General features: G+C 35.3%; 1 protein-coding gene across 2 annotated transcripts in view; it reads left to right on the top strand.

The window, feature by feature from the left end:
* The window catches only part of atat1 (alpha tubulin acetyltransferase 1), a 63,943-nt gene that overhangs the window by 22,087 nt on the left and 22,253 nt on the right, over positions 1 to 19,603 (top strand). The window contains exons 5-8 of one of the 2 annotated variants that reach the window (XM_051920633.1): positions 439 to 540; positions 627 to 672; positions 2,162 to 2,236; positions 5,497 to 5,719. In XM_051920633.1, coding sequence (XP_051776593.1) covers positions 439 to 540; positions 627 to 672; positions 2,162 to 2,236; positions 5,497 to 5,719 — 446 coding nt within the window. The remainder of the gene's footprint in view (positions 1 to 438; positions 541 to 626; positions 673 to 2,161; positions 2,237 to 5,496; positions 5,720 to 19,603) is intronic. The other variant, XM_051920636.1, reaches the window with a different exon arrangement.

Here is a 19,603-nt window from a genome sequence, read left to right as displayed (position 1 = left end):
CTAGGAAACTGGATAGACAGAGGACACAACTGAGAATACAGTTGAACATTTGCCAAACAATTGTCTGAATTTATGAAATTCTGCAATGCCAAGATATGAGCTGTGAAAATCTGATCTCAGGACCTAATTCCATGAGGTTATATGTTATTTAGTATATGTGCTCACTGGAGATTAGTTATTTTCAGATGATATTTATGACTATTTTTATTTAAAAGTTCATTTAGTTATCTTGCAGATTTTACTCCAAAAACATGATTTTAAAGTTAACCCTGTCTTAAGGTGTTAATTAAGTATTTAGGATCTTTATGATCTGAAATGGAAGTACTAAACAGGAAGTCAAACAGTATGTTAGCCATATTTAAGTTCGTTAAAAAATGAAATACAGTTTGCACATTATTCATTGGTTTTGTTTTTCCTTTTGTTTTTAATATTTTAAAGCAAGAGCGTGTTAATCCACATCAGCTGGCATTTGACCGACCATCCCAGAGGTTTCTTTCATTCCTTAGAAAACACTATCACCTTTCTGCCTCTGTTCCTCAGGTATTTTGTCAGTTCTACTATGGCAATACAATCTTTTACTTGTTTAGTGTATGCAATTATTTCAGTCTGGGACATTTCTATTCTAGGTTAACAATTTTGTGGTATTTGAGGGATTTTTTCGTGACAGATTAGGTGAGTAAAACATTTTTTGAAAGGTTATATTTTGTTTTTCTTCTTTCTGAAATCACCAGATCAATTTTTATTTTAAGTACAGTAGCTGCTGCCTAATAATACAATTACTGATTTGCCACAATAGACTTAGTGGAGTCTGTAGAACTTCAATTTGTCTGCTTAACAGAACAGACCCCATTAACTTTACTACTCAGTTGTTCTCTTATCTTTGTGTGTGTTAATAAGCAATTTATATTGCCAACAAAATTAAAATATGCAGTATCTTAACTAGTAATTCAGTTTTTCTTCTAAAATCTGAATACAGTAATTGTTACCTGACATTAGTTACATGTTCATAGTTCAATGTGAGAAAATGGCTGACAAGGACATGTCATTTCAACAATATTTAGTGATTGAATTCCTTGTAAATTTCCGAGGCTGATTTTCAAACAAGATTTTAGTGTTCTCAAGGAGGTGCTTTTATAGACAATAAGTCTGTCATACAATCAGTAAAAGACTTTAGAGCAGGAGCACAGATTTTGACTATCTGTTTAATGGTCACCTGTGAGCTGCCTCACCAAGAGCAAAAAAGAAAAATCAATGAGCTATAGAGGGTATGCCCTTTTAGAGCCTCCTAAGGGTGGTGTACTAAACATTCTACACTTTGACAAGTCCAACTGGGTGGCTTGGAACAAACTAGTAGAATTTTATATGTTCACCTGTGATTATCCCAGAAGGGCAGGAGACATGCTTGGACAAGGAAATCTACTGTATATCTTGTGAATGGTGCAGAATAGAGACAGTTTTTCTTCCTATTATTTTTATACAGTATATTTTGGTTTGTATTCTTTGATTTTTATGCTGCACTTCACAGAATATGATGCACACTTTTTTAAAAGCTGATTCCAGACATTAATTTTGACATAATAATAGTTACAGTATAATAAAAAGACCATTAAAAAATCTGCAATTAAAAACTCATTTGGATAAAGGATTGCCAAAATCTGGGTAAATACAATTAGTGTTAAAACTCAAATCAAGATTTAGTATATTCTTTTTTTTTTTATTTTATTTATTAATTTTATTGTAATCATTCCATACAAATAGATCAATTTATAACAAAAAAAAAGTAAAATTGAAGACAAATCAAACCCCACCCCTGAAGATTTAGTATATTATATATTTCTTACCATACAATATTTTTATTTGCTCAACAGAAATTTTGTAATTCCCTTAATGTGAATGGTTGTGACAAAATGCAACAATTTTAACAGACACTTTTAAGATTAGTGGTATTTACTATTCTGTAACCAATAACTCTTGTTCAGAAATATACTTAGTACAATATACTACTGTATATTATTAATTCATGAACTGCACGTCTACTGTATAATGGAAATAGCTAAGAATGCTGCAATTTTAACCATTTCACTTTCTACTGTGCTCATTTGGTTTCTTTTCTTTCTGTATTTACCTTTACTTTACCCTTTTTCTGTTTACACTGTGTCAGAAGTTCCAGTCAGGAAATTACCACCCAAAAAAACTGAAGGGGAAATTAAACCCTATTCACTTACTGAAAGAGAGGGTAAGATCTTTTTCTACTCTTTTCTACCTGGCTGTCTTTTCTAACTTTTATTTATTAGTCTTTCTTCTCCAGTAGATAATTATAAAAACCTGCTAATCACTAGAATAAAGAATGAGGGGAGAATACCAGTACAGTGGTTAGTGGTGGTGCAACACGGATCTAGCATTCTAGGTTCAAATCCTGCACTCTGTTACTGCCCATGTGGATTTTAAGGGTTCTCTTTGCATATGCATAGGGGTTTTTTCTTGGTACTTTGGTTTTCCTCCCACATACCCAAAGACATACTGGCTGATTAGGTTAACCACCAACTTTACATTGGCCTGTTATGAGTACCTTAAGTACCTTTCTTGTTTCCAGATTAAGTTAGGTGTAGGTTGGGTTGGGTTGATTGTCTGGAGTCCTTAAAATGTTTCAGTATTAGCAACTCTCTGCTTGTAACGAGGCCATACTGGAATTTTGGAGAGAACATCTGTCAAGAAAATAAATTCATTCTTAAAGATCCACTTAAGGCTAAAAGGTATATAACCAAATTAAGTTATGTACAAGTTTAACTGAGAAATATATTTACAGGTAAAAGCAGCTAAGATATTGAAGCCTTATGTTGTATTGAAGCCAGAGGACCTGTAGCTACAAAACCTTAGGCATGAACGTAGCAGCCTTATAAAATAATAAAAACATTGTTGGTAAAATAAGGAAACCATAAGAAATGTATGTAATTTATGGTTGCCAAAATTGAAGGAAGAATCAAATTTGCCACTTAATAGCTTTAAATTATAGCCAGGTTTGTGAGTCTTTGTTCACACTTTGTCCTTTCAGCTATTTCAAGCCAAGGTCAGTGTCAAAGCTAGTTGAAATACCTTTCCATGTCAAGGTACACTCAAGCAAATATCTGAACTGGGCCAATAAATCTAAGAGTGTGTATTAAGAAATTGGAGTCTAAAGGAAAACCTAATGCAAACAAAAAGAGATCATGAAAGCGTATACAGATTTTTAATGGCAGACCGTAACCAAACTATGAACCAAGTGGCCTTATAACCCACAGAAGACCATTCAATGTCTTACATACCTTACATGTGTATTGCATTCCCTGTCATAGTTACAGCATCCCCTATTAATCAAGTATTGGTCCAATTTTTACTATTGTATTTCCCTAATTTATAATGTCAATACCCACCTTCATGGATAATGATATCAACTGGAAGTGATTAACTTGTAAGGTTGCACTGATTATTCTTCCACTGCCATGAAAAAGGGGCAAGAAATTAACAGTAAAATTTGTTATTGAAGGCACAAAATGTTTTAGCAGCAAAATGGAAGCTAATCAAAAGCTTGTTGAGGCAAAACTAAAGATTTTTTTTGTAATAATTCTTAGAAAACATTAACACTAGCCTGACAAATAGAAGCTAGTATGTTATTGTAGAGCCAACAAAGGTTTGATTGCTCATCTTACCTTTTGTGATCAGATGTGATTGTTTGCCTATATTAATTGCTCTGAAAATGCGAACAGTACTCTCACAAAGCTAAAAAACAGTAAAAGGTAAATAGATGTGACTCTAAACAATTCATGTGGACTTTGTTTATTAATAAATAACAATAGTTCTCAAAAATCATTAATCAAATGCATTTAGTCACCGTCACAGACGTAGCATCAGTACAGAATACAGTCTGTGGAAATAGCAGGCTACGAACACTTATGGCTGCTGGATCTTAGACACAAGGTGCATTTTGAAGTAAGACATGGGTATTTCATGGTTCTACTGCTATGCAGAATATATTGCTATAGTAAGACCAGATACTGAGCAAATTTTTAGCAAGTGTAATATTTTAAACGTTTGTTTTGGGATACTGCAAAAAACTGTAGCCAATGGATATGCCAGTTTTACACATATGTTTGTTATCGGTCTTGAGTACCAGCAATCTGTTCTCAAGAAGAAAATTAGTGAAACTGTAATGAGTTAATATTTTCACAAACAACAGATTAAAGGATGCAACACAATGGAGCTTTGTACGAATACCAAAGCACATTTCTGTTTTCTTCATTGTTAGCTGTGCTACTGTGATTCCCCTCTTTCCTTCTGTTAGGACTGTAGAAGTTGCAACCAAGACATCCCTACATTTCTTTGTCTGTGGCTACCATTTGGTTTATATCTCTGTGCCTTTCCAGTCTTTCCAGAGTTCTCACATGAACATGTAATTTAAAAAAATAAGCCAAAAAATGTCTTTATTTTAAAAATGTAATTTTGCGGCTTCACAAACCTAGAGGAGCTACTCCATGACGGGCACCAAATGGGTACTTAGCTGAAACATCCTGGCTGAATGAGGTTTTTGTTTGAACAAGTTCTTATAGCAGAGTTATTGAGTTTTCTTCAAGACAAGTCTATATAAAAGAGCATTGTAAACTGGGAGGCTATCACTATTGCATATTAGTATTCTTGCTTTTGAGCTTGTAGGGTGGTGTGTAATTTCGTAGAAGCATTATGACTTTTTTTTTTTTTAATTATTGAAAAACCAGTTCAAGTGCATGCTTTCAGTTTTAGAGGGTGGTGCTGTAATGAGCCCTCTTAAAAACTGTTTCTGCTGCAACAGTCATAGGGGGTCTCATTTACAGGTAGTTATGCTACCCTTCCCATGGTATTGTATATGAGAACATTAAGCTATTAAAGCTGGACTTTCCATGTATCCTGAGGTGAACATTTCTTTACTCATATGTTTGGCAGCTTTGCCCAAGGCAATTCTTAGGCTTAGTGTTATAATGTGGTATTATCAGCCAGTTGTCAATTAAAAGTAAGTTATTAAAATCCTAATTTTTTTGCTTCTATAAACTTCATGTAACAACGTACCAGCCATAGTTAACAAATACAGAATGACTTGAGTGCTTTAATGGTTAAGTTACCTCATTAATTGAGCTATTGTTAATTTTTGGCTGAGCAAAGTTCTTATGTGTGCCATAAAAAGAGAAAAATATATAAATAGACACCTTTAAACAGTATATTGAATTTGAATGGATATAAGCTTTTCCTTTTATAAAAGTAAAAACTATTTTTGGTTGAATAAGTATTTAATGATAAAAAGGAACACTTAAGTACATTAGGAGCCAACAAATATGTAAGTAGAAATGTGTGCTTCCTCCTTTACTTAATTTTATAAGTTTGTTATGGGTCTTTTCATAATTGTTTTATTGACACAAAAGGCTAATATAGTATAGTACATAAACATTTTTAGATCATTGGCTGAAAGCTCATGTTATTGTGTTTATCTAGCCCTGAAGGAAGAGCAGAAGGGCCTTCCTTGGCCTTTTAGTCAGTCTCCTTCTCTGACCCGCTCTCTTAGTGTGGGTGCATCACCAAACCGGGTTAATGGGACACAGAGTGTTCTGGAGTGTACTGCAGCCCTCAAAGAAATCAAATTACAGAGGCCTCGACCAGGATTCCGAAATGGAGAACAGTATCACCTCAGTTCTGCCTCTGAAAGGAGGCGTACCAGGTATGCCTCCCTTTATTCCTCTTTTCCTAGAATACTTGATTGCTGTGATTTATAATAATGTAGTTATTTTAGCTTTTTTTTTTCTTTCCTAAAGATGTGTGTTGGATTAATTTACTACTTTAATTGGGTGAATGTGAGTATGAGTGTGTGCATGATTGTGCAATTGTGTCTTGCTTCTCCTCTTGTATTTGTGTTGCAAAGCTAATGTGCAGAAAGAATCAGTAACTCAAAAGAGAGGAAAGGAAATAATTTATTTTGGAACCATCTGTCTCTGGTGATGTTACACTGATGACAGAATAACATTTTATTTTCTGTTAGAAATATACAGTAACTAACAAAGTTCAGAGTGTTAGGGATATTTTTAGGCATCTAAAAGAAGTCCAAAACACTTCATTTTTAAGAAGAAACCAAGTTTGTGTAGTTGTGCAGGAGTCTCCACAAGAGGCAGCTTAATTTTATTATAGTCATGAAATGTAGTATGACATTGATGAACTGGGTCTCATGCCCTTAATAACTGTACGATAATGGTGAAATGTTGAAAAGCAATAACAAGCCATTATGATCCTTTCATTCATAACAACAGATCAAATCAATGCTGCTATTGTGTCAAAATAAGGAGAAGTCTGATTTCTTAAATCACCAAAGCCTAACCAAAAATGTAACATATTACAGTATTAAACACATATGTCTCATTACTTTATATCACTGTGATGACACTGCACAGCACCCGTTTTGGTTTTGGCAGAATTTAAGAAAATAAAAAGGAAATGGAAATGCTGTGGAAAAATGGGTAACATTTTTGTGGATATCAACATAGCTGAAGGGGAAAAATTTCTATGCCAAGCCAAAACCAACAAGGCAGCTGGGACCAGATGGCATAACAGAACAGCTCTGGACATCCTTTTCCAAACAGCTGTCTATTGCTTTTCGATTTGTGTGGGTATATAATCCATGAGCTGCTGTTGTACCTCAACCCAGAAATAGCCCATTATTACCCTGGTTCCAATTATAATTGGCCAGCAAGGACTCCATTCACTGAAATGTTGTGCAAATTTGGCGAAAGGTTTAATGACAAAAATTAAGCTCTTCCAATAATAACTTATTTCTCAAAAGAAAATGCAATGTGGGCTACCTTGCACATAATATCTAATTTTTTCTTGACAAGTCTGATACCAGTGTTTCAGCTTTATTTTTTAGAGGCTTGTATTTACATTTTCTATCTTAAGCACAAACTACATCTGCCAGCATTTCACCTTCCAGATAACTTGGCAAGTATACGTCATCAATAAATATTTGTTCCTCACTTAATCAAATTTCAGCAATTTGTCATATATTTTTGAACATTACTAATATTTCAACAAGAACAGGCTTGCCAATCCTATCCTCCAAAATTCTTCAAAATAAAATCAAATTGAGTTTTGAAGGTCCCTAAATTCCTACTGTCTACCTCACTATTTGGTAAATTATTCCATGTGTCCATGGTTCTCTTTGTAGAGGAAAATTTCCTAATATTTATGTGATATTTACACTTAAAACATTTTAATCTTTGTCCCCTTTAAAGTAGCAGCCTGTATCCAATGTACTAATTCCTTCTTAATCTTCCATTAGTTTAAACTAAAAAGGCAAGGTTCAACTTCTTCAATTAGTCATGACTATCCTTTCATCTGATGATGACGCTTCCCATCCATTTATCCATCTTTGGCACTCCAAATCCTGTGTGTTTGCTTGTGGGAAGGCAGCCCAATTCAGGAAATGCAGACACAGGGGCATGATGGGCAGGGGAATTGTCCCCCAGGTACAGAAGGTTGATGTCAATAAAGATGTCTTGCTACTCTATTCTCCTCTTGTTGATGGGTCCATTGTTGTTTGAAGTGACAGACTCCTCCTATGACGGTTCATCTACAAAGCACGCAATCCCTAGCAAGCGTCTCGAGCTGCCTTTGTGGTATCACGAATGTTATTTATTTGGATTTAGTTACTTCCTACAGCGTAAAGTCACAAGTAGACTGCAGAGCTTCCTGTGTTTAATCAACACGGGCATGCTCAAAAAGTACATGTGTAATGCTACGAAAAGTGCACTCTGACACTTCAGTACGCGAGCAATGGTGCGAGAATGCAGTCAGACTTCTTTTTTGGGCACATACACCGTCCAGGTATTGGGGTGTTGAATCGTGAACGCGACTGAGAGAATAAAACTGAATAAAAAAAAAACAAAGCTAAGCTTTACAAGTTTCTTAAATTTACACCGGCTGTTACAGACTGAAATCAAATGTATGTTTTTATTCTAAGATAGTAAGAATAAGAGCAGCTCACTTCTCAAAACGAAACGGACTCGTCCGGTCTCGAACCCGTGAAGTTTTGATTTTCAGTCAACAGTTGATACTGTTGTGCCACCGAAGCGGTCATAACAAATGCGTACCTTTTGTGAAAGTGTTTATTTGATCTTTGATCTTCTTCAGGCTTCACACATTCTATAGTTTATGCCAACATTTTGTCATTTACTACTAAAATATGAAAAACGTTTGTTTTAACAATGTGTTTACACAGATTATTGTAGAAATGGAACACACATGAAATGCATGTGTTCCAAATAACGATCTATTCCACTCTAAGACTCCAGCACTTCACTCCCAGATAATCAATCAAGGCATGAGCTGGGAGAAGTTTGTGCACATTCTAAGTCAGTGGGGGGATGGAATAGCAGGCTGCTTGCTGCTTGTCTTAATCAGCACATTTACAGGACAAAAGATGCTGAGGGAGAGGTGCGAACGGATTTAAGGTGGGCCGGATCTGCAGGTTTTTTCGTAGGCTCTGGTAATTCTAGTGTTAAGAGTAAGCTGATGCACACAGGGTACTCCGTGATTTTCAGGAGGAGCTCATTCTTGACAGCAAGGCTAATTCCATGGATCTAGAACACTAATAGTGGGTGTGCTTTCCAGAAGAATGCATTCCCAGCTATGGTTTCAGTGATGGATTCTTCATTAGCGAGACTCTTTTACTGAGGGAGAAGATGTCTGTCTACTTTGTAACACTGGAGCTCTGTTCTCTGAGGTAGTTAATCTGTAGTGATCAAATCCATAAGTGTACTGATATTTTAAGAAGTGAGGATGAGAGATTTTGAAGTTTTTCAACCTCATGTATAGTGATGACTCACCAGGTGTGGTTGCCTGGCCAAGTACAGGTGGGACAAACTTTGTTTAGGGCACCTTTTATTGTTCCCTCCCAGTTAGGGGTAGGCAGTGCTATCCTTAAAAAAAGGCTGCCTAATCACTCCGGCAGGACATAAACAAGGCACTTGTCCAAGGTTTGCCTCTGAATGGCCATCACACCAATATCACCATATGTGCAGGTTCCATGCTGAGAACATACACCATCGCCCAGTGGTAGTTCTGTCCATCTCCTGCCCATCGCTGCAAATTGGATGGAAGGAAGAGTCCGCACAAAGGTGTTTTTGATATTAGTAATGGTGAGGGTGCACAATCCTCAATCATACCACTTAACTTCCTTGGGACTCCAAGTGGCAAACTGTGTACAGGATGACGAGTGGTAGCAGGAACTTGCAACACTTTGGATAGATCCTTTGTGGGATGCAGGAGGTCATTGAGTCAGTCTAAGTCCACTTTTGCTGACATGGGTGCCCCAATCCACAACTCCTCCTGATTGATCATGCAAATCACTCTGCTACGTTAAGATGCTGACACAGTGAAGCATCAACTACTTCAATCTTTCCTCATAAGTCATACCTTGCAGTCCCGGAATCAGTCTAGTTGTTCTTTCTTGAAGCTTTTCTAGTGCTCCAGATCAGGCCCCACCAGTGAGATATATATTTTAAGCATAACCTAGGACTTGTATTCTACACATTGAGCTATACGAAGTAACCTAACTTTCTGTTAGCCTTCTTAATGGCATCTGTACACTGTCTTGATGTAGATATTGACAAATCACTATGAATTCTTGCTTTTAATATGTGTAAATTCAAGCTTCAGACATGGTATATTCGAATGAAACTTTTTTACTTCCTTCTTGAAACACTTTTACATTTTCTTAGATTACATTTCATCTTCTACAAATCTGCCCAAGCATATATTCTATCCAAGTCACTGATTCTAGAACATATGGAATCTTGATGAAAATTTTAAAAATCTAAGGAGGTCTTAATTTTCTTCTTCTATATTGGAAGATGATTCTGAAAAACAAAGACCATATAGCACTGATGGTATATTAAAGTTAGTAAACTGAAATGTCACAGGTTGTAGCCATGAGCTCCATGTGGAAAAGTATTCACACATTTTAGTTTTTTGGGGCCACGTATAACATTTTTGCAGGAAACCCATTTAATTACAAGTGACCAGATTTGGTTGAAAAGAGATTTGATTGGTTGAGTGTTTCACTGTACCTATAACAAACAGAATTAAAAAATTAAAAGAATTCTGTTTCACACTGTAATCCCCTTTGCCATCACCATTCACAATGCAATCCCATTTATTAAGGTAAAAGTGGACCCTGATGCTATATTACAGTTTTGGGAAAAACTAAAATTAAGTCTGGTCAAAATATATGCACCGAAATTGAATGATCAAGAGTTTATCATTGAAGTTCTTGAGTTAATTCCTAATATGAGTTCTTAAAATCAGTTCACTTTTTCAGTATCAGTATACCACACAATGCTACTATGAAGTTTAGCATTAGTCAGGGAGGACCTTTTGCTTTAAATTATTTTGACTAAGATTTTTGCTTTTGTGTTTTAGTTTGGGCTCCTTTGGTAATTTTAATAAACCTGTTTTCCATTTCCAGTTCATTGTTTTTGGTCAAATAAGCATTCTGGACACCCAGCCTATCTGGTGTTCATAACAGAATTTACAGATCTGAAATAAATTACCCCTGAATGACAATGATATATTAAAACACAGCAATAGGTTTATGAGAAGAGGATCCTGTCAAACAATCTTTTGGACTTTTTTTGAGTAATTGACAAAAATGAATATGTCATAATTTACTTTTAATTGACTTTTTTTGAGCTTTATAATTTATGAATCCATTGAATCATTACTGACAGACTTGTACAGCATTACAGGCTTAGATTTGTGACAGATAAAATTTAATGTAAGCAAATGTAAAGTGTTACATATAGGAAGTAAAAATGTTACATTTGAATACACAGTTGGAGGTCTGAAACTTGAAATTACTGCTTTTGAGAAGGACTTAAGAGTCATAGTTACAGTAACTTGTCACTAATAACTTCCAGACACTGAAGCCATTACGAACATTAACAGAATTTTAGATTACACAGCATAATGTGTAGAGTACAAGTTAAATGAGAGTATGCTTAAACATTATAATACACTAGTAAGGCCTCACATGGAGTAGTTTTGATCTCGGGACTACAAAAAAGGTCAGAGATGAGTAATAAGCTGATTCCAGGACCTCAAGGGATGAGTTACAAGGAAAGATTAAAGTTGAACCTTTTCAGTTTAAGCAAACAGAGATTAAGAGGTGACATGATTTAAGTACAGTGGATCGAGGCTGTTACTTTAAATAGGTTGAACAAGTACACAGGGTTATAGCTGAAAACGTACAGGGGAATGTTTCACAGACATTTGTAAGTTTTTCTTCACACAGGGACCTGTAGAGATATGGAGTAAGTTACCAAATAGTGGGGTAGACAGCAGGATTCTAGGTACATTCAAAACTTGACTTGATGTTATTTTGTAGGAATTAGGTGGATGATATTGGCAAGTTTTGTTGGGCTGAATGGCCTGTTCTTGTCAATTTGTTTCTAATGTTCTCATCTTTGCTTTCTTTGTATTAGAAAGCCCTAAACCAAAATTTTCCCATTATTAATTAATACTCCAGAGAACTCATTTCTTGGGGAGAGGAGCAAAAGGACTTGTCTGAAGCTTGCATACCCTCCAGCAATACAGTACTGTTAATCTGGAGAAACATTGGAATGGATTAGATTAGCATTAAACTCACAGTGATCTCTTATACAATGTTGTTAGTGTGCCTACTAATTTTGCTTAACTGGAACATTTATAATACACCTCCATAACTCTGAATGGAAACAGAATATTGAATGACCTAAAACTAGACAAAAAGAGATACCTTCTGAGTACTTTGACAAGTATTTATTAGTGTTTTTCTAAAATATGTTTGCTGACTTTCTGTGTATATTTCTGCTTAACTGTTAGTATTTTAATTAAAATGAGGAACTATAATACAGTAGGCATTTTTATATCACAGTGCTTTCTACACTGAGTAAGGGTGGGATTTCAGATGCATCTTAACTCTCGTTTTTTATGTGTTATGTTTAGGATTAGATATTTTTTCATACACCTGTGTATGTTTAATTGTTAAATTATAGTAATATTATAAAAGAAAATGGCTGTAAGAATAAATGACTATTTTCCAGAATAGCTGAGAAATGTATGCTGTCTGAACAGATTTCCATTTTATCCTCATACATATGCATTTTGTTGTATTTGTTAAACTTCTATATTTTTCAGTTAAAACCTGTCAACCTTATGACTTCTTTTATCTTAAGCCATTCCTCTTTTGTTTAGCAACTGCTTTTCAGTAAAATCTTATATATGCTAGGCACTGTACATGATAACTGATGAAAAGTAATTCTTTAAACTGATTTTTTATTAAACAAATGAGCTTTAAAATATTGAATAAACAAATTAAACTTGAATCAGCTTTAACACTGATCTTAACCCAGTTACCCCGCAATCAATATTCACAACAATTATATTCTGGAGTTAGAAACTTTTAATGTAAGCAACTGTAGCAAGTCAGTGCAGTGTTCCATGAAATGGAAAGTTGTCCCGAGCTCCTAACGAATGATTAAAAAAAAGTCAATTTGCTATGTAAGCACAATGTCGGACTATTCCTCAGTTATCTGTTGAGTCAGTCAAATGTTGAATATAAAGAACAGACATCCCTTCAGTGGACTAAAACAACATGATAAAAGAGGGGCTTTACATAGAGATGCATAGAAATAGGAGGCTTAGAAATTCTGATGCCTTAATTATTCGAGTACTGTAGTTGGAATTATTCAGGAAGGAGTCCGTGCTACCTAACAGACATTAAAAAATAAACTTAGTTCTAGAAACAATTTATACTAGCTATGAGAAAACTTATGCATTTTTTACTAACTAGTAAGGTTCTTTACATCATGTTTTATTCAGTACATTGGCACAAACACCTGAGAATTTATAATCATGCTGTGGTGTCATTACTGTTTGAAAAATAATGTGTTAACAATAAAAGTTCCAGGCAGCCACAAAGTTAATATACCACTGATAAAGTATAATTCAGCATCAGAAACATTGTTTCAATTTTATAAATAAACTTTATGTGTATTGTGAAGGAATGATCTGTGTGCCCATGCAAAAATTTTCAGAGCAAGTGGTTGGAAAAGTATGCAATATGGCATGAATGAAAACCTTCATTTCAGGTTTAAATAATGTATTAGCATGACCCTGTCATGCAAGTGAGGTGACACCAGTCAGTTTCAAATGAAGCAGAGTGAACTGTGAATTAGTTCAAGATGTCAGGTTGTGTCAGTGCTGGTGGAACAAAGGGCTATAAACAAGAGAGTGCAACAGGGTCACATTTTTAACAAACCCCAAAGAGGTATAATAATGTACTGTATAATAAGAATAATGTAACTAAGTTAAATGTTTAAATAAAAACATTGATATTAGAGAACTAAGTTTGTTAAAATATGTAAGTTTCAAGTCAAAGGGACTGTTTATGGTACTGTGTATGTGAATATAAAGATTTTTACTTGTATTGAAGGTAAAATTCAAGTTTATTGTTATGTGTACATTTTACAATGAAATCGTTACTTGCATGTATTCCAGAGAATAGTGACAGTAATACAATGTGAAAAACAGACAAAAAAGTTATTTAGAGAAATAAATTTATAAAATTCATGCAATTTCCTCCTATTTCTATCCTAATACAGAGGCAGAGGAGTGTTGTGTTTGTATAGCAATATACTGTGTGTAAGCTAATTCAGAATGATCACTACTTTCACATTACTTTTTGCTGCTCACCTTTAAAATACATTGGCTTTTGGTAATTTTATACTATTAATTTACACTAAGTGTACATTTACAAATGGCTATTATCCTGCACTTGTCTTTAATAATATCTGTGAATGACTTTGGGACAGGTTGCAGAATTCTTCTGGGCCCAGGTCAAATGCAATCAGAGAGACCCATGCAGGGCTCTAACTGACACACTTTGGAAAAGATACAGGCACAACATAGACGTTAACTGGGCGGTGTTCTGGAACTTTGAAGAAGTAGCGCTAGCCACTACAAACCATGCTCTTAATAGGGTACATACATGTATATTGCAAGTTGGGTTGCCTAAATCAGCTTGAATAATGTACTGGCAGGGTGTAGTCCCACACTCTCAAACAGGAGTAAGCCATGGTTGCTAATCAACTAGAATCCATTCGGAACTCCCATGCAGAAACTGAGACTGAATAAACTCCACACAGATAACTCCTTACCAGAAGCTTACGAGTCTGGAGTTGTGAGGCAACAGTAAATACTGTGTCTTTGGTCCACTGGTATGAAAATATGAGTCCCTCATATGAATATGAATCCCTCATCTGTTTTGTTCAGTTTATGATTGTGGGAGGTAATGATAAGTAATATCGTAATACTTCATCTTCAGCATTGGCAAATTTCAAAAGTTGAGATGTTTTGTACCAGCTATTATGAAGAGTGAAATCTTCCCCAATTGTGGTGAATTTAAATCTGGGAGATTGTAATACTTCAGCATACTGTATGATAGAACACTGCAAGTATAGCCTTATTGATCCAGAAGTAGTTTATTCAGGCAGAAGCAGCTCAAATTTTAATGTAATGTCTATGGATGGCAACTGCAGCTGACATTAAAAATACTACTAAAGTAGTATTAATAAAGTAAATACCAGCATATGGTGGAGATGCGAAAAATACAAATAATAACATGCCATAAATATTAATAAGTAGAGCAGCTATGAAAAGCTCATGAAATTTTTTTTTTTTTTTTTGCTAATTATGAGAGAGAGTTTAGGAGCATGCAATGATGTAGCGCACTGCTGCACCCACCACATGACAAACCAACTCAGGATCCCAGATTAGGACCAGAGTGCAGCCATACTAGTAAAGATGGAATGGAACAGTGTAAGGTTTGTTATGGTGGCTGGAGTGCAAGTTCTGCCACCAGCCCCCAGGTTTTTCCCTGCAGGTTGGAGGGCCTGCATGCAGATTAATGTCATACCCAGGACGGAGCAATTGCAGGTTAAGGGCCTTACTCAAGGGCCCAATGAAGTAGAGTCACTTTTGGCGTTTTATGGGATTTGAACCGGCAACATTCCAATTGCCAGTGCAGATCCCTAACCTTAGAGCCACCACTTCGCCTCTTGCCAATTATCCTACTCAAAAATTGTCCGTTTTCTCCATTTATAGTATTGTTTTTTTAACTATTATGTTTATTAAAGGTGAAATAGGTCTGACATTTATTTTAATTTCAGTCTTTAGATAGATAGATAGATAGATAGATAGATAGATAGATAGATAGATACTTTATTAATCCCAAGGGGAAATTCACATTTATATCAATTTATATTTATTTTATATAAATTTATATCAATGGAAGCTGAATTTTCAATTAAATGTGAAGATTTATGTCAGGTCAGTTCATTTTTTTTATATAGAACATTTAAAAAGAACAGTGTCAATTGTACCAGTGCTATTTAAACAGTGTCAATTGTACCAGTGCTATACAATAGACCAAAAAGTAAATAAATTAGAAATAGCAAAAGACAATAAAAACAATATAAAACTCAATTAGAAAAAACAAAATAAAATATAAAAATAGAAACAATTAAGAAAGAATCATTAAAAAAGAAACTGTAAAAACAAACCAAAATATGAGATTAAGCAGAATCAAAAGACATTGAATAAAAATACATCTTTGAACGAGATTTAAAAATGTCAGTAGACAGGGATAGTCTGACATGTTAGGGTATTGCATCCAACAACCTGGGTGCAGCAAAAGAAAAAGCACAGTCAACTTTGGACTTTAGCTAGAGAAGATCTGAAGTGTACTGAGAGACAAGACCATAGAGTCCTTTAAAAACAAAACTTTGAACTGAGTTCTGAATTTTACTGATAGCCAGTGTAATGTGGCCAACACTGGGGAAATATGGTCCCTTTTCTTTGTGCCTGTTAAAAGTCTGGCACAGTATTTTGGACTGTGCAGTCCCCAGGTATAGATGACTACAATTGTCCATTTGAGATAAATGTATGCATGACTGTCTCTAGGTCCCTGGGTGAGACACAACTGCACTTATTTGTTTGGCAAATTTCAACAAATTGTCAAAGATAACGCCAAGATTTTGTAACATGTGGACGGAGACATACAGAAGGGGGTCCAAACTGAACTTTAAGGTTCTTAGTGAAGCTGAAAGACCAAAAAAATGGTATTTCAGCTTTGTTCTCGTTAAGCTGGAGGAAGTTAAATTCCATGTAGTTTTTAATATCCCAAGGACAATTAGAATTAGTTGTCAGAAAGGAGAGATCGCCAGATTTTAATGAAAGATGGAGCTGTGCATCATCAGCATATCAAAAGAATTGAATATTGTAGCGACTACCGGTCAGGCTGAAAGGAAACATGTAAAGGGAAAGGGGGGGCAGAAAATAACTCCTTTTGATACCCCACAGCTAAATGTGGACAGGTGTGAGGAAGTATAACAACTGAAAAAGATCTTCCTATCAGGTAAGAAACTAAACCAATCTTAATGCTGTTACTATTACAGCATTGTTAAGCTCATCCAAAAGAATATTGTTATCGACTGTATCAAAAGCAGCACTAAAGTCAAGTAAAATTTCAACTATGTTACATTCACTGTCAATCATTAGCAGCAAATCATTCGTAACTTCAAGGAGTGTTGATTCAGTACTGTATCATTTATTAAAGATACTGTTCTGCTAGAGATAATGAGGACCTTGGAAAGAAAAGGAAGCTAAAAAATTGGTCACTGTTTATTGGGAAGTGTTGGGCCTAGATGTGGAATGTTTAAAACAAGAAGGAACAATACCATTTGCTAATGAGCTGTTTATGGTAGTCAATAACCTTGAGCCAAACCTGGGGCCAATGGTTGTCAGTAATTCTTTAAAAACACATGCAGGTAGAATATATTTTGGAACATAATGATGGCTTCATCAATTTTTGGTATCCACTACATATATTATGCACCTTAAGCTAGTAACAACTGTTTATTATACAGTAATCCCTCGCTATATCGCGCTTCGCCTTTCGCAGCTTCACTCCATCGCGGATTTTATATGTAAGCATATTTAAATATATATCGCGGATTTTTTGCTGGTTCGCGGATTTCTGCGGACAATGGGTCTTTTAATTTCTGGTACATGCTTCCTCAGTTGGTTTGCCCAGTTGATTTCATACAAGGGACGCTATTGGCAGATGGCTGAGAAGCTACCCAACTTACTTTTCTCTCTCTTGCGCTGACTTTCTCTGATCCTGACGTAGGGGGTGTGAGCAGGGGGGCTGTTCGCACACCTAGACGATACGGATGCTCGTTTAAAAATGCTGAAAGATTATCTTCACGTTGCTACCTTCTGTACAGCTGCTTCCTGAAGCGACATGCTGCACGGTGCTTCGCATACTTAAAAGCTCGAAGGGCACGTATTGATTTTTGATTTTAAAACAAACTCTGTCTCTCTCTGTCTTTGTCTGCTCCTGACGGAGGGGGTGTGAGCTGCCGCCTTCAACAGCTTTGTGCCGCGGTGCTTCGCATACTTAAAAGCCAAACAGTCCTATTGATTTGTTTGCTATTCTCTATCTCTCTGACATGCTCTGCTCCTGATGCGCACTCCTTTGAAGAGGAAGATATGTTTGCATTCTTTTAATTGTGAGACGGAACTGTCATCTCTGTCTTGTCATGGAGCACAGTTTAAACTTTTGAAAAAGAGACAAATGTTTGTTTGCAGTGTTTGAATAACGTTCCTGTCTCTCTACAACCTCCTGTGTTTCTGCGCAAATCTGTGACCCAAGCATGACAATATAAAAATAACCATATAAACATATGGTTTCTACTTCGCGGATTTTCTTATTTCGCGGGTGGCTCTGGAACGCAACCCCCGCGATGGAGGAGGGATTACTGTAGTTTGTGAATAACACTTTGATAGTTGGTATGGTAAACAATAGGATTGTATGCAGGCTGATGTGGCAGAGGACACTGACAGGACCAAGCAATGCCCACAGAAAAGGAGACAGACTCACCTTTGCAGGGATGAGGCCCACCAGAATAATGCCTGTTATCTATTACAGTACTTTATGCAAGTGTCAACAGTTTTTACAGTTTAGAATCGTGTAGTTTTTTATTTCTAATTTTAATGTACTTTAATAAAGACAATGCAAATTTCATGGCCTCATTTGCAGTAATCCAAGAAGTCTTCATCATAAATTTTTTGAAAATGCTCACTAATTTATGAATAAACAGCTAAATAGGTTAACATGCTATATTTAAAGCAAAAATTTCTGAAATTTTTAGTTTAATTACATTACTTTGAAGGCTTTATAAAATAGAAAAATGATTATTAACATGGCTGTGTTTCAACAGATTTTTATATATTGGTGCAGTTCCCTTATACATTATCCAAGACCAGATCATTAAAAATGTTTATTTATAATATTTCCACATATTTTTGCTTCACAACTAAATGATTCTATGTTGAATTCTTGATACTAAATGAGCAATCATTTAGGACTGGACACAAGTGCTCACAGATGCCTCAGTCTTTTAGCTTTGAGTATCACATTCATAGCTCCACTTCATAGTGTTTTAAAACTCTTCAGATGGGTTATCTAAAAGATTGTAATTTATATTAACAAGTTTAAAAAATCAATGTAGTTGTTACTCCAAATGTTTAAATCTAATTGCTTAAAAAAATGATTTATTAATGCATATTGGAATGTTTTGAAATAAAAAGAGAAGCTTAGGAAGGATATACAGTATATTCTTAACAACGTTAATTCTTCCAGCTAGAGTGAGATGCAAGTCTTGCTTAATTTTTTTCATACAGATGGCGAAATTTTGTTGATAAAAAGCTTTATGTTTTCTTGTGATATTTACCCCTAGGTATTTAAACTGATTTACAATGATAAAAGGGAAGGTGTCCAATCTTGTATTGTATGCTTGTGAATTCACTGGAAAGACTACACTTTTATTTAAATTAATTCTTAGACCAGAGATCTTTTGAAATTCTGTAAGTGCTGTTAAGACTGCAGGTACAGTATTTTGTGGGTCTGATTTATACAATACAATATCATCTGCATATAGAGAAATTTTCTGTTCAAGTCCTTCTCTGATAATCCCCTTTATCTGATAAGCATTTCTACAGTGAACTGCCAGTCGTTCAGTGGCAATTGCAAATAGCAGTGGTGACAAGGGGCATCCTTGTCTGATACCACATTCTAGTTTAAAGTAGTCTGAACAAATGTTGTTAATACAAACTGAAGCTTGCTCGGGCCAAACCCAAATTTCTCTAATGTAGTGAAAAGGTAGTTCCATTCAATCATATCAAATGCTTTTTCTGCATTCAACGATAATAATATCTCTGGGGAGTTTGACTTTGCTGGTAAATATATTACACTAGCAAAATACCCGCGCTTCGCAGCGGAGAAGTAGTGTGTTAAAGAGGTTATGAAAAAGTAAAGGAAACATTTTAAAAATAACGTAACATGATTGTCAATGTAATTGTGTTGTCATTGTTATGAGTGTTGCTGTCATATATATATACATATACACATATACACACACATATACACACATATACAGATATATTATATATACAT

Source organism: Erpetoichthys calabaricus, chromosome 1 (assembly GCF_900747795.2).
Source record: "Erpetoichthys calabaricus chromosome 1, fErpCal1.3, whole genome shotgun sequence".
In the NCBI taxonomy this organism is placed as follows: domain Eukaryota; kingdom Metazoa; phylum Chordata; class Cladistia; order Polypteriformes; family Polypteridae; genus Erpetoichthys; species Erpetoichthys calabaricus.
The sequence above is the reverse complement of the archived record's forward strand: the minus strand, read 5'-3'. Positions and strand labels throughout refer to the sequence as shown.